The 15,813-nt window shown below is 34.8% G+C and overlaps 1 protein-coding gene across 1 annotated transcript in view; it reads left to right on the forward strand.

Moving 5' to 3' along the window:
- MALRD1 (MAM and LDL receptor class A domain containing 1) overlaps nt 1-15,813 on the forward strand; it is a 247,062-nt gene that overhangs the window by 110,725 nt on the left and 120,524 nt on the right. Inside the window, exon 27 of the mRNA XM_057432747.1 lies at nt 13,962-14,207. Within this exon, the coding sequence (XP_057288730.1) occupies nt 13,962-14,207 (246 nt within the window). The remainder of the gene's footprint in view (nt 1-13,961; nt 14,208-15,813) is intronic.

A 15,813-nucleotide genomic window follows, 5' to 3' on the forward strand; every position in this document is an offset into this window, starting at 1 on the left:
TCAGCACAGACTTATCAATATTCTCTTTAAACTGTATTTTACTTTCGTGGTTAAAATGCTTACATTTTCAAGATGGCTATATATTAGACAAAGCAAAGCATTTTTTTTTATATGATATTTGTAAATTTTACTTGAAAGCTCAGTTTATATTTTGTACTTTATAGCAAGGAAGTTTTGAGGCAATTCACTGCACAGCCTTATTTTCATTTTGTGTTTAATGTTGTTATACTTTTGAACTGAATATGCCTCTAAATAGAATGATACTGTAGCTTTCACAAGATACCTAAGTAACTATCACAGTATGCGCCTGGATTGTTGTTTACTGGTAGGATAAACAAAGCTAATATACAAGTATAAAAAGACTGTTAACTGCCAAAATGTATAAAGAATTCCAGAGTGCAGAAAGACCGTGTTCAGTTTACACTTGTAAGTCAGATCACCTCAGGTGCTTCACACAAGAAGAGATTGAAGAAATGGATGTGGTCTCTGGAAACTTCCAGCTATCCAGAATACAAACAAATGCTATGTCAACAATAATCATGAAAGTTGTCCTCAACTAAAAATGATGGAGGTTATTGGCTGAGGCTGCATGGTCTTCACTGAACATAGGGAAAAACAAACTAGCTCTTCAAGTAAAGTGGAGAAGGAATATGTCTCCATTTTTCTATTTTAGTAAACCTTTCTTTGTTTGAGGAGAGCCCTTAATATTTATGTGCTGCATTTTTTTAGGTATCTGAGTGAAAAATACAGCTGAGGGAAGGGGAGAGATAAATAAAACCAACTTAATGTGCATAATGAATCTTTAGCTGAAGCAAATCTGAATTTTATCAGACTTATCTAAGACTTAAAATACTTACAGTGGGATTCAGCTCCAAGTTAAGACTCAGATTAAATGTCATGTACACCTAGGTGTGTGTACTCAAGACCTGTCAGGTATCTAAATTCCAATTATAATAGATGTACTATATTGTTCTTTTCCTGCCCAGACACTCAGCACAACTGCGTTGCACACATAAAGTCATCCGTTGTTTGTCATACACTAGGGTGTCTAAGAAATCACCACAGTGCTGGCAGGTGTGTAACAGGATGTATGGAAAGTATACGCCCTTCAGGAGTTGCAGCTGGTAACAAGGAATGATGTTTTACACCTTTTGAAATGCTATGTGTATGGGCAACCAAATAAAACTCTACGTTTCTATTTTAGCATTATGTGATCACTGTTCGAAGTAGAAACAGATCCCAATCGGTTTTAGTAGCCGCTTAGATACTTAGGTTGCCTATGTGTAAGCATGCAGGCATATTTCTCTTTGTGAGCTGTATGCTATTTAAGTTTTTATTTCAGAACTCTTTTTGATATGATTTTATTTTCATAATCTCTTGCAGATATCTTGCTTTTCCTAGGCTGGTTTAGATTTGCTTTATTACAAATGCTTTTTGAGTTGCCTTGCTGCTACCTTAAACAGAAATGACTGTCATGTGATGAGCAGTTAGGTCAACAGCCTCAAATGCTGGTGCGTTAATACTGGTGCAGTATCTCATCTACAGGACATGAGACATAATTCTTTAACTGTAGACTAAGCACCTGTGGGATGGTGGTGCATGATGTCCTTTCCCTATGATGTCTGCTTCTGGCCATGTTCAGTGGCCGCAACCACTCTGCATGGCTCTATCAGCATTTCCCTTTTACATGCACCTTAGAGAGATGAGATTTTATATTAATTAGATGATTCTTCTATTCTAAATCTTCTCCCTTTGAAGTCCTCTTGCTTCTTTCATCTACTTTCACAAGATGTCACCTCAGGCCCTCAGTCTCTCCTTTTATTGTCTACTCAGACCAGATCATTGCCGCTTTTACACATGGAACCGCATGCAGTAAAAAAAGTAAAACTATTGCACACCTGGATACTGCAGGTATTCAAGACTGAGACATTAAAGGGATGCAAATTTACATTTAAGGCAGATTCAACTGAATGGTTTCTGACAGATAATACTATAGAAACTAATGTTTCCAGTGTTACTGTGCAAAAGTTTCACAGAAGACATCTGATACCAGGTCAGCTTCAGAGGAAAATTTTAAAGGTCAGAATATTGCTTTCAAAATGCTAGAAATTAAGATATTAATTAAGATATGTTTAGTCTGTGTTTACTTTGGAGATCTTTTTTTTTAAAGGACTTTAATGTAATTAAACTACTGATAGACTTTAATATTCTGTGTGTTTCATCCAGCACTGCTGTTTTTTTACAGACAAAGAGTACAAGATTTTTATCCTGATAAAAATTGGCTGCATAGAGTTTTATATATGACATATTTACTTTGATATTACAGCTCAGCTTGAGGATATGTAAATATCTTTAACATATTTTGTCAAAGACTAGAATGTGCCTTGTTTAACAGACAGGTTTCCAAACTAATATTTGTATTAAATATCATTCCATAAGGCTGAATTAAGTTACAAGATCTGCTGCTAGCACAACAGCCAAATGTCTGTCTTCTAACAGATGCCTTTGCAGTTGTGCAGGATGTGATATTTTCCAGTTTTTTTACGGAGCTATTTACAGTTATATGGGATTGTAAGAAAAACCTGTATTATTTTCCGAACAGATGAAATAGTTTCCATAATTCTACCATTCAAATTCTATAGTTTGGTGTTTATTTGGTTGTTTCCCCCCCCCAATCTTTCCAATAGTTGAATGTGTGCTTACATTTGTAGAACGATACAGTTTATGAGCACATATGCTGATGCACATTATCTGGAGCACTAGATGGAGAATGCACAAGCATTGAAAGACATGATTTTAAAAATTCTTTTACTAGCATGATGAAATCTGACTTGAGAAATTATTTTCTACAAAATCAGCCTATGAATTTGGGGATGATGTGATAAGACCAGGTGTTACATCAGAAGAAAGTTATTGATACAAATTGCAGGTTTGTTTGTTTGGTTTTTTTTTTGTAAAAGTAGTCGTAGTTTTCTGAAGAGTTGTAATAGCATATTTCTAAGCTAAATATGTAATATCTAATTAGAGAACCGAATGGAACTGGAAGCTGAAACATTAGTTTTATACCATGATAAATGATCATAGAATAAAGACCAACAGAAATGACTGAAATATTAGTTTCTGGCTTTATCAATCCAGGTTATTTAGCTGAAGTATTTTGAGACTCATAATTGTTATTACTAGGCATACATCATATAATTAAGTAGCTAATGAAAACAGCATAATTGTGTTAGGTTTTTTTTCATGTGTACTGAAGACCATATTGGAAAAAGATATGTGATTTTAGGGGGAAAGACAACAGAGGGACAGGGTGGAAAAAAAAATCTTTAAAATGGTAGTGTTTAGTTTTAGATGAAAGGTGCAAAACAAATTGTTCTCTAGAACAACTCTATGTCTAAATTTGACCAAATAGTTTCTCATATAGCAAATTTCTATTTGATTTTTTTTTTTTAATGAGAAATGCAATATTTATCAACACAAATTATTTGTGGCTATTTAGTAGCCAATTCTTGAGTGAAAATTAACTGTGTGTTTCATGAGGCTAAAAGGAAAACAGCATGTCCATCAGACCAGGAGTTATATCTACTCTACCTCTCTTAAGGGAGCACATACTTTTGGTTTTTCCCTGCATATATATGTATATGATCACTTGGGCTGCGCTAGATAGAGCAGACACTGACTTCTAATTCTCAAATGGTTTGAGACCATAAAATTGGAAAACATGTCTGAAATATCTCTTCTTGTGATTATATATTCAAAATATATTATTATATATTCAAAATATTTTGACATTTTTCACGCTTCTGAAAAAAAAAACCAGCATACAGCTAAAGGCTTTGTGCATGCAGAACATCTGTTCTAAAGAGTTTACCTACTGAGAAAATGTGTAACAGATACACTATTCCCCTTTCAAGAGACAGTATCAATAGCAAGTTATAATTATTCCGTAATGATAAACTCAAGCATGATTTTTATCATAAACTTTTAAGCTTGCTTATCTCTTATTTATAATTCTTAACACAAATGTTTTATGTATGTATGTGGGATATGTAAAAGCTAATTAGGGTGATAAGTAACAATTTGTCTAGTGATCAGGAATAAACAGTAGCTGACACAGCAAATAAAGATTCACTATCCAAGAGAGGAACTATATTGGGGCTTTTTTTGTTGGTTTTGTTTTATTTTTTTTGTTTGTTTTTGTTTTTTCTTGTATTTGTAATAGGATAACAAATCCCTGATAAATACTATCTCAAGCAAAAATCTTGTCTCTCTCTTCATACAAGGAGGAAAAAATCCTTTCTGAAACAAAGCTATTGCTGGCCTGTTGTGCCAGACACTGACAGAGATGGATTCATACACATCCTACAACTTACTCCCTTTGGAATTAATTTCTGTGAAGGATGATTATGTGATTCTGTGTAGTGGCTCTTAGGAGAGGTACAGATGCAACCAAGAGGATGACTTACAAGTAGATGATTTACGTTGGACAAAAAGCTATTCCACTCATGAAGCGAAAGCAGTAAGGTTGCCTTACCACAATTTTTTCATTCTGTCCCTGAAGAATAACCCTGGTTTGAGTTTTGAGATAAGATTTGACTCTTAATGGAGATAGAGTTCTAAGAGCTGAAATTTATCATCTGAGAGCTTGATTAGCAAGGCCAGCATCCAGTATTCTAGCGTGTACAAAACATGGCGTTCTAATTTATGAACTTCAAAAGACTTATAGAAATATTCTAAAAAAAAATAAAAAAAAAAATCTTGAATTTGGGTGCTTAGTTTGAAATTAGTGAGACCTAATTTTTCACAAAGCCAAAATGTCACAGGACAAGTCTTTCTCATGATTTTGTCACGGCATATATATAAAGTTATTCTTCTGTATTTTGAAGCTGTCTAGTGTTGTGTAGATAGGCTTCAGAACATTGGTGTAAGAAAGTATTCAGTTGCCATTAGACTTTCAGGTGAAGGCTTGGGACAGGTAATTATGAAATTTTTGAGTAGCATTGGGGTTCGGGTTTCATATTTGTTTGTACATTCTTCGGCATTTCGCTTAGCTTCCTTTCCATGATCAGGAAAGCTGGTTGGTAGAGCTTACATACAAATAAATGTACCTTAACTGGTCATGAATAAATAGAGGGTAGATGCTAAGCAGGCTCCTTATCTGAAAACCAAAAAATAGCCTTTAGGTAAAAGTAATAGAGAAAGTTACTGATTATATTGAAAGTAGAGGAATTGCCTCAGGTTGTTGCCTTTCATAAAAGGAAACTAGACCTAGTGATTTGAGCAATTTTTTTTAAAAACTGAGGTTCTTATGAAGTGGGATAAAACAATCAGGTTCCTCTTTTCAACCACAAACTTTTCTGCTGTTTCCTTGTTCAATCACTTGCTTAACCTATGTGCTACTATTTGCTTACCTCAAAGAGTGCTGTTCAACATGAACACATACTGAATTGAGGTACAGTAAATAAAGGTAATATTGCTTTGTGGAATAAATAATTGTGCTGGATTGGATGAACATTAAATGATAAAACATACATTTGTCTTATTCATACTAGCTAAAAAAATAAGGAACAGAACTACTTACTCGTGTTAGGAGATGTTAACAGTATAACGTTAGAGCATACAGGTTCCAAATGCAGTTGTTGTTACTTGCAGAATCACACCTCAAACCACGCATACTGACTTTATAGGTATATTTTTCATCTTTCTTTCATTGGGAACAAACATGACTGTAGCACAGAGGAAAGAAGCTATGTTTCTTTGAGATACTGAATGATTACAGAGTTTGTTGGTGTCTTTCTCTTCCACCAAGCATAACTCGTTTTTTCATTTTCCCACTGGCCTTTCCAGTGGAGGCTAAAAGATGTATGGAAGGCTGTTCAAGACATCAATAAAATCTTTTAATCATCACATCCCCTTCAGCTCACTGTAGCATTCTAATATAGGTAGAAAATTTTCTAATATAATATGGTAAATACAGTATTCCTGAAACGTATTCCTTCTGAGGAATGAGAGATATGAAGAATTCATAAGGGTCATGGGATTCACTTTCATCTGTTTTGGACTTTTTTTAGTTTCTCTTATACCTGACAATTACTCAAGCATTGCTGAAGAATTTAAACACAGCTGTGTACAAATGCTGTAATTTTAAATAGAAATTCTGTGCAAATTGTGTTTCTTGTAGGTCTTTAACACTTCCATCCTGTTTGTGCATAACTGAGAATACTCCAGAGCAGTTTCATTTGTAATTTATATTTGTATTATTGGATATTAATAATGATTTAAGGGGATATACTGAAATGTATAAGTAGTAGAGATGCCCAACTGACAATAGATATACATAATTTGTTATCTTTCTCTTTGAATAGTGAACAGTCTTACATCAATTTAAACCATTCCTGGACCACCTTGTAGTGTCTAACTTGTCGAAGAAAATACTGGCTCCTGAGGTCTTGTGGACATATAATAGAATTTCTCAGTGACAATTTTGTTCTTTTACTGCATAAGCCATGTCTTTTTTCATACTTTTATTTGCCAGAGAAGGGGATTCCAAAAGTATTTTGGATTATTTTTCCAGCTGTGGTACCAGCATTTCTCAAGCTCTGGGCCTCCATGCCCACTCTCTTCTCTTGCCTAAGTTAAACCTGATCTGACTTCCTGCCCTGTGGTTTCAGAGTCAAGGCTGTGACTATAAATGAGAGCTGGTTGCACAGGCTTTGAGTGGGATATGAGGGAAGCATTTTCCACCTGTCATATTTACTGAGTACAGTCTGATCAGGCTGCTCTGGCAAACTGTACAAAGGACGTTTGTCACTGCACTGCAGCTCAGCCTTCCACTGTATGCTTTGGCAACCATTTCTATTGTGATGGAGAAAGTGAAAGGAACACATAGAATCATAGAATCATAGTATGGTTAGGGTTGGAAAGGACCTTAGGATCACCTAGTTCCAACCCCCCTGCCATGGGCAGGGACACCTCACACTAACCCATGTCACCCAAGGCTCTGTCCAACCTGGCCTTGAACACTGCCAGGGATGGAGCATTCACAACTTCCTTGGGCAACCCATTCCAGTGCCTCACCACCCTTATAGTAAAGAACTTCTTCCTTATATCCAGTCTAAACTTCCCCTGTTTAAGTTTTGACCCATTACCCCTTGTAATATGTACATTAGAGGAAAAACACATGAACTTAAAAACTGACAAACTAAAACAGAACAAAATTTTAGCAAGACAAGTACTTGTTTACAAGAACAATTAGTAGAAAAGAGATGCTACATTAAAGAGAAAGGACAATTATGGACATATTCCAGTGCAACTAGTGAAGATCTCTCCTCCTTCAGCCTGAGTTATAACATAATCGAATGCTTTTAGCTCATTATCTACACAGTTTTCCTTTGGTCTCTTAATAGAAACTCTCTTCTGACGTACCTCAGCTATTCAGAATTTGTGCACCCCAGCTCTCATGCTCAGACTGCTCTGATTTATGAGTTTCTGCTTTATTTCTAGCTGCCTTCTAGATTTAGTCTGCAAATTTTTCTCCCATTGGAAACCCAGACAATAAAACAACTGAGCAGTCTTCACTAGGCAACAGGAACTGCAAAAACCATACCTTCTCCCACCCTTCAGACATTCAGATAGCAATCAGACCGTTAAACTGGAGGTCACAACTAAAACACTTTGGGCTCTAAGGTACTGATGTCATCAGTAATGCATCAGTCCAGGTTTTGCAAAAGCACGATAATATTTAGCTGCTCAGGCAACGTGTCATTGTGTTATAAAATGTGTTCCAGGTGAGCTGTTGAATTGCACTTCTAGGACATGCTACAACTTGCACTCAAGCCTAGAGATCTTCAGAAGGCAGCTTAACTGGCTTCTTTCCATATCTGCTGCACCAAGATATTCTTACATGGCACAGGGCTTGTATGTGATGGAGGAAGCTGGATATACAAGACTGAGTTTAAACGTTTCGACCTAAAAATGCATACTATTACTAAAAGTTAAACTGAGAGAAAAAAGGGAAAAAAAAAAAAATTAGATGTTTGACGTATTTTTAGGATTGCGGATTTTATAACTAAGGAACATTTCTTCATTCTGTATCTTTGTTAAAGAGCTCAGTAAGTGAATATTTATGTTTAGTTTGTTTGAGCCAGAGCATGGCAAATGAAATTTATTTATTTCATTTCATTATATTTCCTGAGAGTAAACTCAGGTGTGTCATTTAGGCTTTTCAGTGTGGTTAGTATTTGATCTTTCTCACTGTAGTAGACTCATATGAGTACTATTATTTTTGAAAAAGCTTTGCTTAAAAAATAGATGTGGATTTCTTTTTGTCTTAGAGTTTCTTTGTCCACCCTCGAGAAAATAGGTTCTCAATTTTAACTTGGCTTTGGAAAAGGAAGATTGTGTGTAGGCATTGATATATCCATGTTCCGATTATCAGTATCCTGTTACAACAGTTTTCCTTGTCAGCTCATATATGTATGTTGGAGGCTTAAACCATCTGGTTATCACTGCAATAATCATTCTAATGCATACTGTATTGTTCCAATTTTCTGGAGAGGAACAAAGCAGTCTTAATGGTATTGCAATAGAAGGAGCATCTGTCAATGCATCCAGGCATAGGTCTCTTCTTATTCACCATGGGGATTTCCCATCTGAAGAGATTAATTAAAAGTTTCCTTTTAAGCTGATCTGCTAGCATGTTTTGTAGACTAATAAGCATAGAATTGCTCGAGCAACATGGGGAAGTATGCACCATTTCTGGCAGCATTAGTATACCAGTACTGCAATAGTGGAGGAGTTAAAAATACCTGGTAAGACTATCTCCAGTAAAAACATGGTTTTTATTTCTTTTCACAGAGTGAATGCACTTGAGACTGAAGCTTTTATTCTTTATGATATTGTTTTTAGACTTCCCTTGCCCTGCCTGTAGTATAGCGGCAATAACTTTTGTATGAAGAGGCACTTAGTGTCCATCTTGCCTTCAGCTCCCCTTATCCTTGAGAATTTCTGCTAACCTTAAATACAGCAAAGCACAATGTTAGGGTACATTGAATGTGTCACAGATTGGGAACATCTTAAAGTGTATTGAGTGACTGACAAATTATCAAACTTTTATAATGAGAAAAAATAAAGTGCCATCAAACAGAACAAAGATGATGCTTCAGTGCTCTGGAATGGATAGAGACAATAATCTTGAACACTGCTAGGCTTCTTTGTTATTTATCTTTTTGATTCTTTATGGTTCTAAGGATTAATATTACTGAGTCTGCTTACTGGACAGGAATTCTCTTGTGTTTATATGTGGAAATGGACAAGGTAAAAACAAACTGGGGAGGTTTTAGTGGTTAGAAAGCCTTCATCAGCCCATTGTCATGGGAGAAGCTTAAAATGTTAACGGTTTCTTCTCAGTCCCTTTTTCAAATGAACTCAAGCTGTTGTTTTTTAAACCTCCTGTTGCACAGAATGCAAATTAATATGTCAAGGTACTTGAGAGGCTTGCAAAACAAAAAATGCAAGTGTTTGCACTCAGTTATAGGAAAAAAAAGACTATTTACAACGAAAGAGCTGTTAATGTGTAGTAGTTTTTAAGTCTTTTTTTTTCCAGAGCTTCAACTTCTGAAAATCTTTAGAAATTCTTGGACTATCCAAAGCTTTGCTTTTGAAATGAGATGCATTTTTCACATGCCTGTGCTGACAAGTCATTACTACCATGCATCATCAACTGTATGAGTGCATTTTACTCTGTCCTTGGGTAACACTGGTGAGATATTAGAGGAAAGATGCTCTTGTTAACAATTTTTTATTTTTTTTTTTTTGTTGAGGACACACACACAATTCAGTCTTCCAGTAATGTCAACTCAGAGCAAGAATGACAATGGAGTAACTGTTGTAGGAAAAGCCTCAGAGAACTAAATTATCTGGAGAGCCCCTATCCCTGGGATGTCAAACTCTTAGCCTGCTGATTAATTGCTCTGGTCTCTATACCAAATTATGGTTGTACAGGAGCTCTAGCTTTGATTTAGGAACAGATATGCTTCCAGATATGTGAATGTAAATAAGACCTTTAAAAATATTTTGAAACAGATCTTTAGGAGTCTATTAATGATATTTTTGATAATTGTAAACTATCCCATTCATTTGATTGGATGTAGATTTGGAAAACAGAGACAATGTTTTCCAACATTAAATACCATTAAATATAATAAGCTTAAAAAACACTAGTTTAACAACTTTTGGAAAATACTTATCACCAATCTGTTTCCTGGCATTCTAAACCATGAATTATCTTTCTCACAATGCCAATACAAAATAAGAACTGAAGTTTAAGTTATGAGAATTAAGTGCTAAATGCTTATGAAGACAGTCATAAGTAGAATAATCCTATATACAATCATATATTTGAAATTTTCTAGAAATTCTGATCTTATTCATCTTTATCAGTTTAATTACCATACTTAATTTATTTCCAGTAAACAAAGATTAATTTAAAGAACCAGCTTCAGGAAGATTTAGATCTGAATGAGAAATTTGAGATTTTCATCTCTATTTTATAACTAATATAGGCATATATAAATGTTTATCTGTTATAAATTCTCAGAATTATATAAGCAAATTAAGGTCTGCAACTGCAGTTTGATTTTTTAAAACTAAAATGTACTATTGCTAATATGTAATTTAGCCTCCTCTATAACACTAACTGTGGTTTCGTGTAGAGTTTTCTTCTACTTATCAAATAATTTTAAGTTAAATTAAAGCATATCTCTTAAGGGAGAAAAAAAAGAATTGCTCTATTAAAAGCTTTTAACTAACAGAGAACTTGTCATTTTCTGTTATCTTTTTATATTTTCGCTGGTTAAATACTCAATCATTTTATTTTAATTTGAACTTCACCAACTTCAGTTTACCAGCATGTAGTGTTGGGGTTTTTTCTACTAAATGAGAGTTTTCTGCTATCAGTGTTTGTCTTCCTGCAGGTAATTGCAGACCATGATCAAGCATTTCTTAAGTTTGTCTCTTATAAATTACATTAATTGATCTCCATTTGGTCACTCAATGTAAGTGTGTTATCAGCTATTTCATTTAGGAGTCTTTAGTGGCTAATTTAAGCAAATAAATAGAACTAAATTAGTTTTCATTGAGTGAAAATGAAATTATTGCCTACTTAGAGGTAAGTCCAAACACATAGTGAGAACTTGTAATGGATTTTAATGGAAAAGTAATAAGTGGTATTTTAAATAAATACATAAAAATTAGCTATTGCCTTCATAAAGTGAAGGATGAGGGATTCTCATCCTGAAATGAAAGGCAAACTAAATATTGTGAACTGATAAAAAATTTGAGTGACAGAAAAGCCCTTCAAGCATAAGTTGTTTCTGAACAGAGATGTAGGAAGATCATCTGAATACCTTACGACCTTTTAAGACATAGTGGAAGAAATCAAGTCCTTCTCAAATATCTCCATCTGGTAAAGTGGGAGAAAAGAATAAATAAAAGAGTGCTTGCCCTTTATCTTATCATACATTAATGGAATTACTTGATTCGACAGGATTCAAAATTTTATATTCATTTATTTTCAGAAAGGAACTAAACAAGCAATAGTTATTGCTATATAGAGAGTAATATGAGAGTTAGCTACTTTATAGAGAAGTCCTGTTGTGACATGGGTTATGGTTTCAAAGATTAAAGAATAATTTTTTTCCCTTCTGGAATTACTTCTTTGAGAGCATAAAAATTCTTATCCTTTAGAGTTTGAAAGTTTACATTAATAACACAGATGTTATTTCTTAATATGAATATTTTCTGCAATTTTTATTGTTCTTCTGCCTCAATGCTGCAACCTATATACTATGTTATCTTTATTACTATGCAAAGCTCATTGATCTAGAAGAGAAACCGTATTTCAGCTCTGCTAAAAAACATGTTTTTTCTTGATGTTTGCAAGTACATTTTTTTTTCAAAATACGTTTAAGTTATAAAATAGGTGATTAATCTTGGTCATACAACTATATGTTTTAAAATACAAATATAAATGTGAAATCTGTTTGTTTTTTTTTTCTCAGGGTATATAGAAAGGAGGGTAATTGGTGCAGCTGTTTTCTTCTGTGGTATAAATCTTTCGCAATTCAGAGATTATTGATCCAAAAGATGCTAGGAGCTCCTTTGGGTCCATTGCAGCCTAATGTGTTGATGCAGTTACCACACAGGCCTAAAAGTCTGCCTGTTAATAATCTTTAAGAAACACTACTTGGAGAAAGTTACTGAACCTTCCTAAGACGTTCCTCTCAGTTAAATATCTCTATTATACCCACACGCATCAATACAACAGAGTGTTTGGAATGTTATGATTGAGATAAAGTAGGAAGGAAAGGATGAGAGCTAAAAACCATCCCTTTTCTTACAGGGTTGGGGGTTTTGTTCATTTTTGTTTCTTTTTGGTTTAGTTTTTATGGTTATAAAGTCTTAGAAATATGTTATTCAAAGAGGAAACATACTATGGAAGTACATCCTGAAACAAGTCAAGTCACAGACTTAGTGTAATATCATTCATTACACATGCTTGAAGAGATTCATTCATGTCAGGATTCACGTTGGTGGGGTTTTTGTTGTGATTTTTTTTTGTGGTTTTTTTTCTCAAAAACCAAAAGACTTCCACTTTTCAACTCCATTTTTTTTCTAAACTGAAATTGGAAGCAATGCTTTACAAAAGGATCTCAAAATGCAATAGTTATTGCAATTTTTGATCATGATGAACAGTAAAGAAACGTATTTCCAAGCATGGACTGCAAAGTGGGGTTAGTACTTGTTTTCTTTTGTTAACATGTAGTGATTCAAGGCTTGTTTTTACTTTTAACCAAAGCCTACAACAAAGGGGTGTAGCAATGTTTTTTCACTTAGTTTGAGGCATTTGTAACTTAGCGTCTGGCAGAACAAAGTCCTAGGTATGGAGGTTGCCAACACAATTGAATACTCCATCTCTTATTTTCTTTTTGTTAATAGATCAATTATTCTGACCCTTTAATGAAACCCAGACTTACGTGAATTTCATTTAGCTCTGTCAGGTCCTCTAAGGTAATGATAATAAGAAATTGTTTTAGTAGGATGTGATTTTCAGTATTAATTAACTCAGATTGTTCCCATACTTGTGCAACTTTCATTCATCTGCATATTTTAATTTTATGCCTGAGGAGCTAATATAGTAATACTCCTATTTTCAAATAAAATTATGCTTGTGCATTTATTTCTGGCAAAGCAGGATGGCCAAAAGAAATAGGGAGGGTTCATTTCAAAGTTTTGTGTCTTCCTTCATGATTAGAGACTGTACTGAAGGGGCTGCTTTTTATCCAGAGCCCTGCAGAAACTGATCTGAAATGAAAACATGAAGCTTGGAAATGGATCCTGTAAAATGGGTCATACAACTTTTACGCTGTGCAATAGAAGAATTAGCCCTCAGTAGTGACAGGAATACTGCACAGAAAGGAAGGACAGCATCAACCCACTGAACTCACCTAAAAAAAAAAAAAAAGAAAATCCATTAAAAGGCAAACCTCTGCAGTGAAAATAGAAAAGCTTTTTCTCTTTTTCTTCCAAATTGGGGCTACTAAACTAAGATCAACTTTGCAGCAAAAATGAAATGGTTTAATCCCACAACATGAAAGGAGAATGTCAGCAATTAAGTCAGACTAGAAAGCTTTGTTAGTGAAGGAATGCTTGGCTGGAACTTGCCCTCAGAGGCTTTACAAGAGAAGCAGTCATTTATTTAGACAATCTCTTGACAAAACACAAAAGAAATAAACTGATAATGGATTGGCACTTCAGGGGAACCAAAGGCTTTTATTAAAATTGCTCTGGACCACCCTCCTCCTCCGAAATATCAAACACTCAAGAGATGTAACCTTCCAGTAACCTTGCTGGGATGCATGGCAGTGTGATTCACCAGGACACCCTCATTCTTCTCTTTTCAGGCTCCTGCTCACATGGCTATTTGCAATGTCAGAATGGCAAGTGTTACAGACCAGAACAAAGCTGTGATTTTGAAGACAACTGTGGGGATAATACAGATGAGAGTGAATGTGGAACTTCCTGCACCTTTGAGAACGGCAGATGTGGCTGGCAAAATTCCCTGGCAGACAGTTTTAACTGGGTACTAGGTGTCAGCTCGTCTCAAAATCTTAGACCTCCCAGGGACCATACGTTTGGAAATAGAACCGGTATGTTGTCAATTCACAAACAAGATATAATTGTCATCATGGAGCTCCTCATACTGCCCTTCACAGGCAGCAGGGGGATTCTAACATGTCAAATCACAGTGTCATTTTTAATGAAATAGATGTGTAACAATATCAAAATATCAATTACTGCTGTAAAATTATTTTAAGTTAGGAAAATCTGATTCTCAGTTGTTTCTCCTTTAAGTGTTGCTGTATGACTCAAGCAACATAATTTGTTGCTTGTCAGAAGAGAGGTATTTGGTCCAGCTGCAGCTTGAAAAGATGAGTTAGCTCAGCTGTGAGATTTACTGGGTCCTGCTCCTCCAGAGTTTGAACTTGTTACCAGGAAGCTTTAAGTTACTCATAGTGACTATTCATAGTCTAATTCTAGGTAATTTTAAGTAAATAAATGTAAATAAATACACCTTCTTTGCTAGTGGTAGTACAGCTTCTGCTTTATTTTGGCCAAACCACCCAGTTATCTGTCCTTTTTCTTTCTGCAAGCTCCATGTGTTCATGTCTTTGAAAGTCCCATAGCTCAGAATTGATCTTAAATTGAAATATTCCACAGGAGAGCTGCACAAAGGTGTGTGATTTGTGTTTAGTAGTTGTTGAATGTTTACACAAGCTGCTGAAGGCCAAAACCAAATAAAAGCAAAGTTTACTTGAAGATATGTAGAAACTCAGAGGCTAGTGAAAGCTTGCCAAAGTGGCTGAGGGTGGAACAGGCAAGAATAATCACAAAGATTAAGTGTTTCTATATTTTTAAATTTTGAGACAGTCCAGTCAGGTTGCATTTCACTTATCTCAAAGTAAAATGCAGTAGAAGAGAACTGCTTTCCAATGTGTCCCTCTCTTTCATTTGGCTTTTAAAATAGCCAGTTCTGTTAGAACACAAATTTATCTATCTTTGTGGTATATATGTTGAATCCCTTAGTAGTTGTTATAACATACAACTTACAATTGTATTTTGTATGTTATATCCCACATATGAATAAGTTTACTGCTGATCTAATTCTCAAATGTAGAAATCTACCCTATAATCTGAAAGTTAAGTGTTATTGTTGTGGTGAGTAATCACATAGGTCAGATTTCTTCCTGGAGAGCTGTTTTATAGTCTTGAAATTGTGTTCTCAAATATTTGGAATTAATTTCACTTTTTTATAATTTTCATGTGGTCAGTTTTTTAACAGGGAAGGTGGTATGTGGCTATACTCTTAGAATTGGTAGCAGTTAATAATTTTGTTCATCATGAGAAAACCAAAACAAAATTCAGCTTAGTTATTAAAATTTTGTCATATATGGTAAAGAATACTGCAGTATTCAGTGACTGGTCCTTTTACAATGACAAATTTCAGCACTTACTTGCAAAGCCACAGCTTTTGATCTTAGATGAAACACTCAACTCTAACTCCCCTATTAGCACCTCTGTTTTCAACATTAAAATGTTGAAAATTTTCTCATGAATAGAATTGCATCATTCTGTTTTGAATTAAACTGTTTGTTGTTTTAATCTCCGAGCCAAGCTTGACTAGCTGTGACCAGTTCACTGTCCCACAGTGCTAGTCACAGTCTTCAGGTCAAGGGGCTTTCCAGAGGGTCCTTG

This window comes from Pezoporus wallicus, unplaced genomic scaffold (genome assembly GCF_028554395.1).
Source record: "Pezoporus wallicus isolate ANWC-B61680 ecotype Strahan unplaced genomic scaffold, APGP_CSIRO_Pwel_v1 scaffold_2584, whole genome shotgun sequence".
Taxonomy (NCBI): domain Eukaryota; kingdom Metazoa; phylum Chordata; class Aves; order Psittaciformes; family Psittacidae; genus Pezoporus; species Pezoporus wallicus.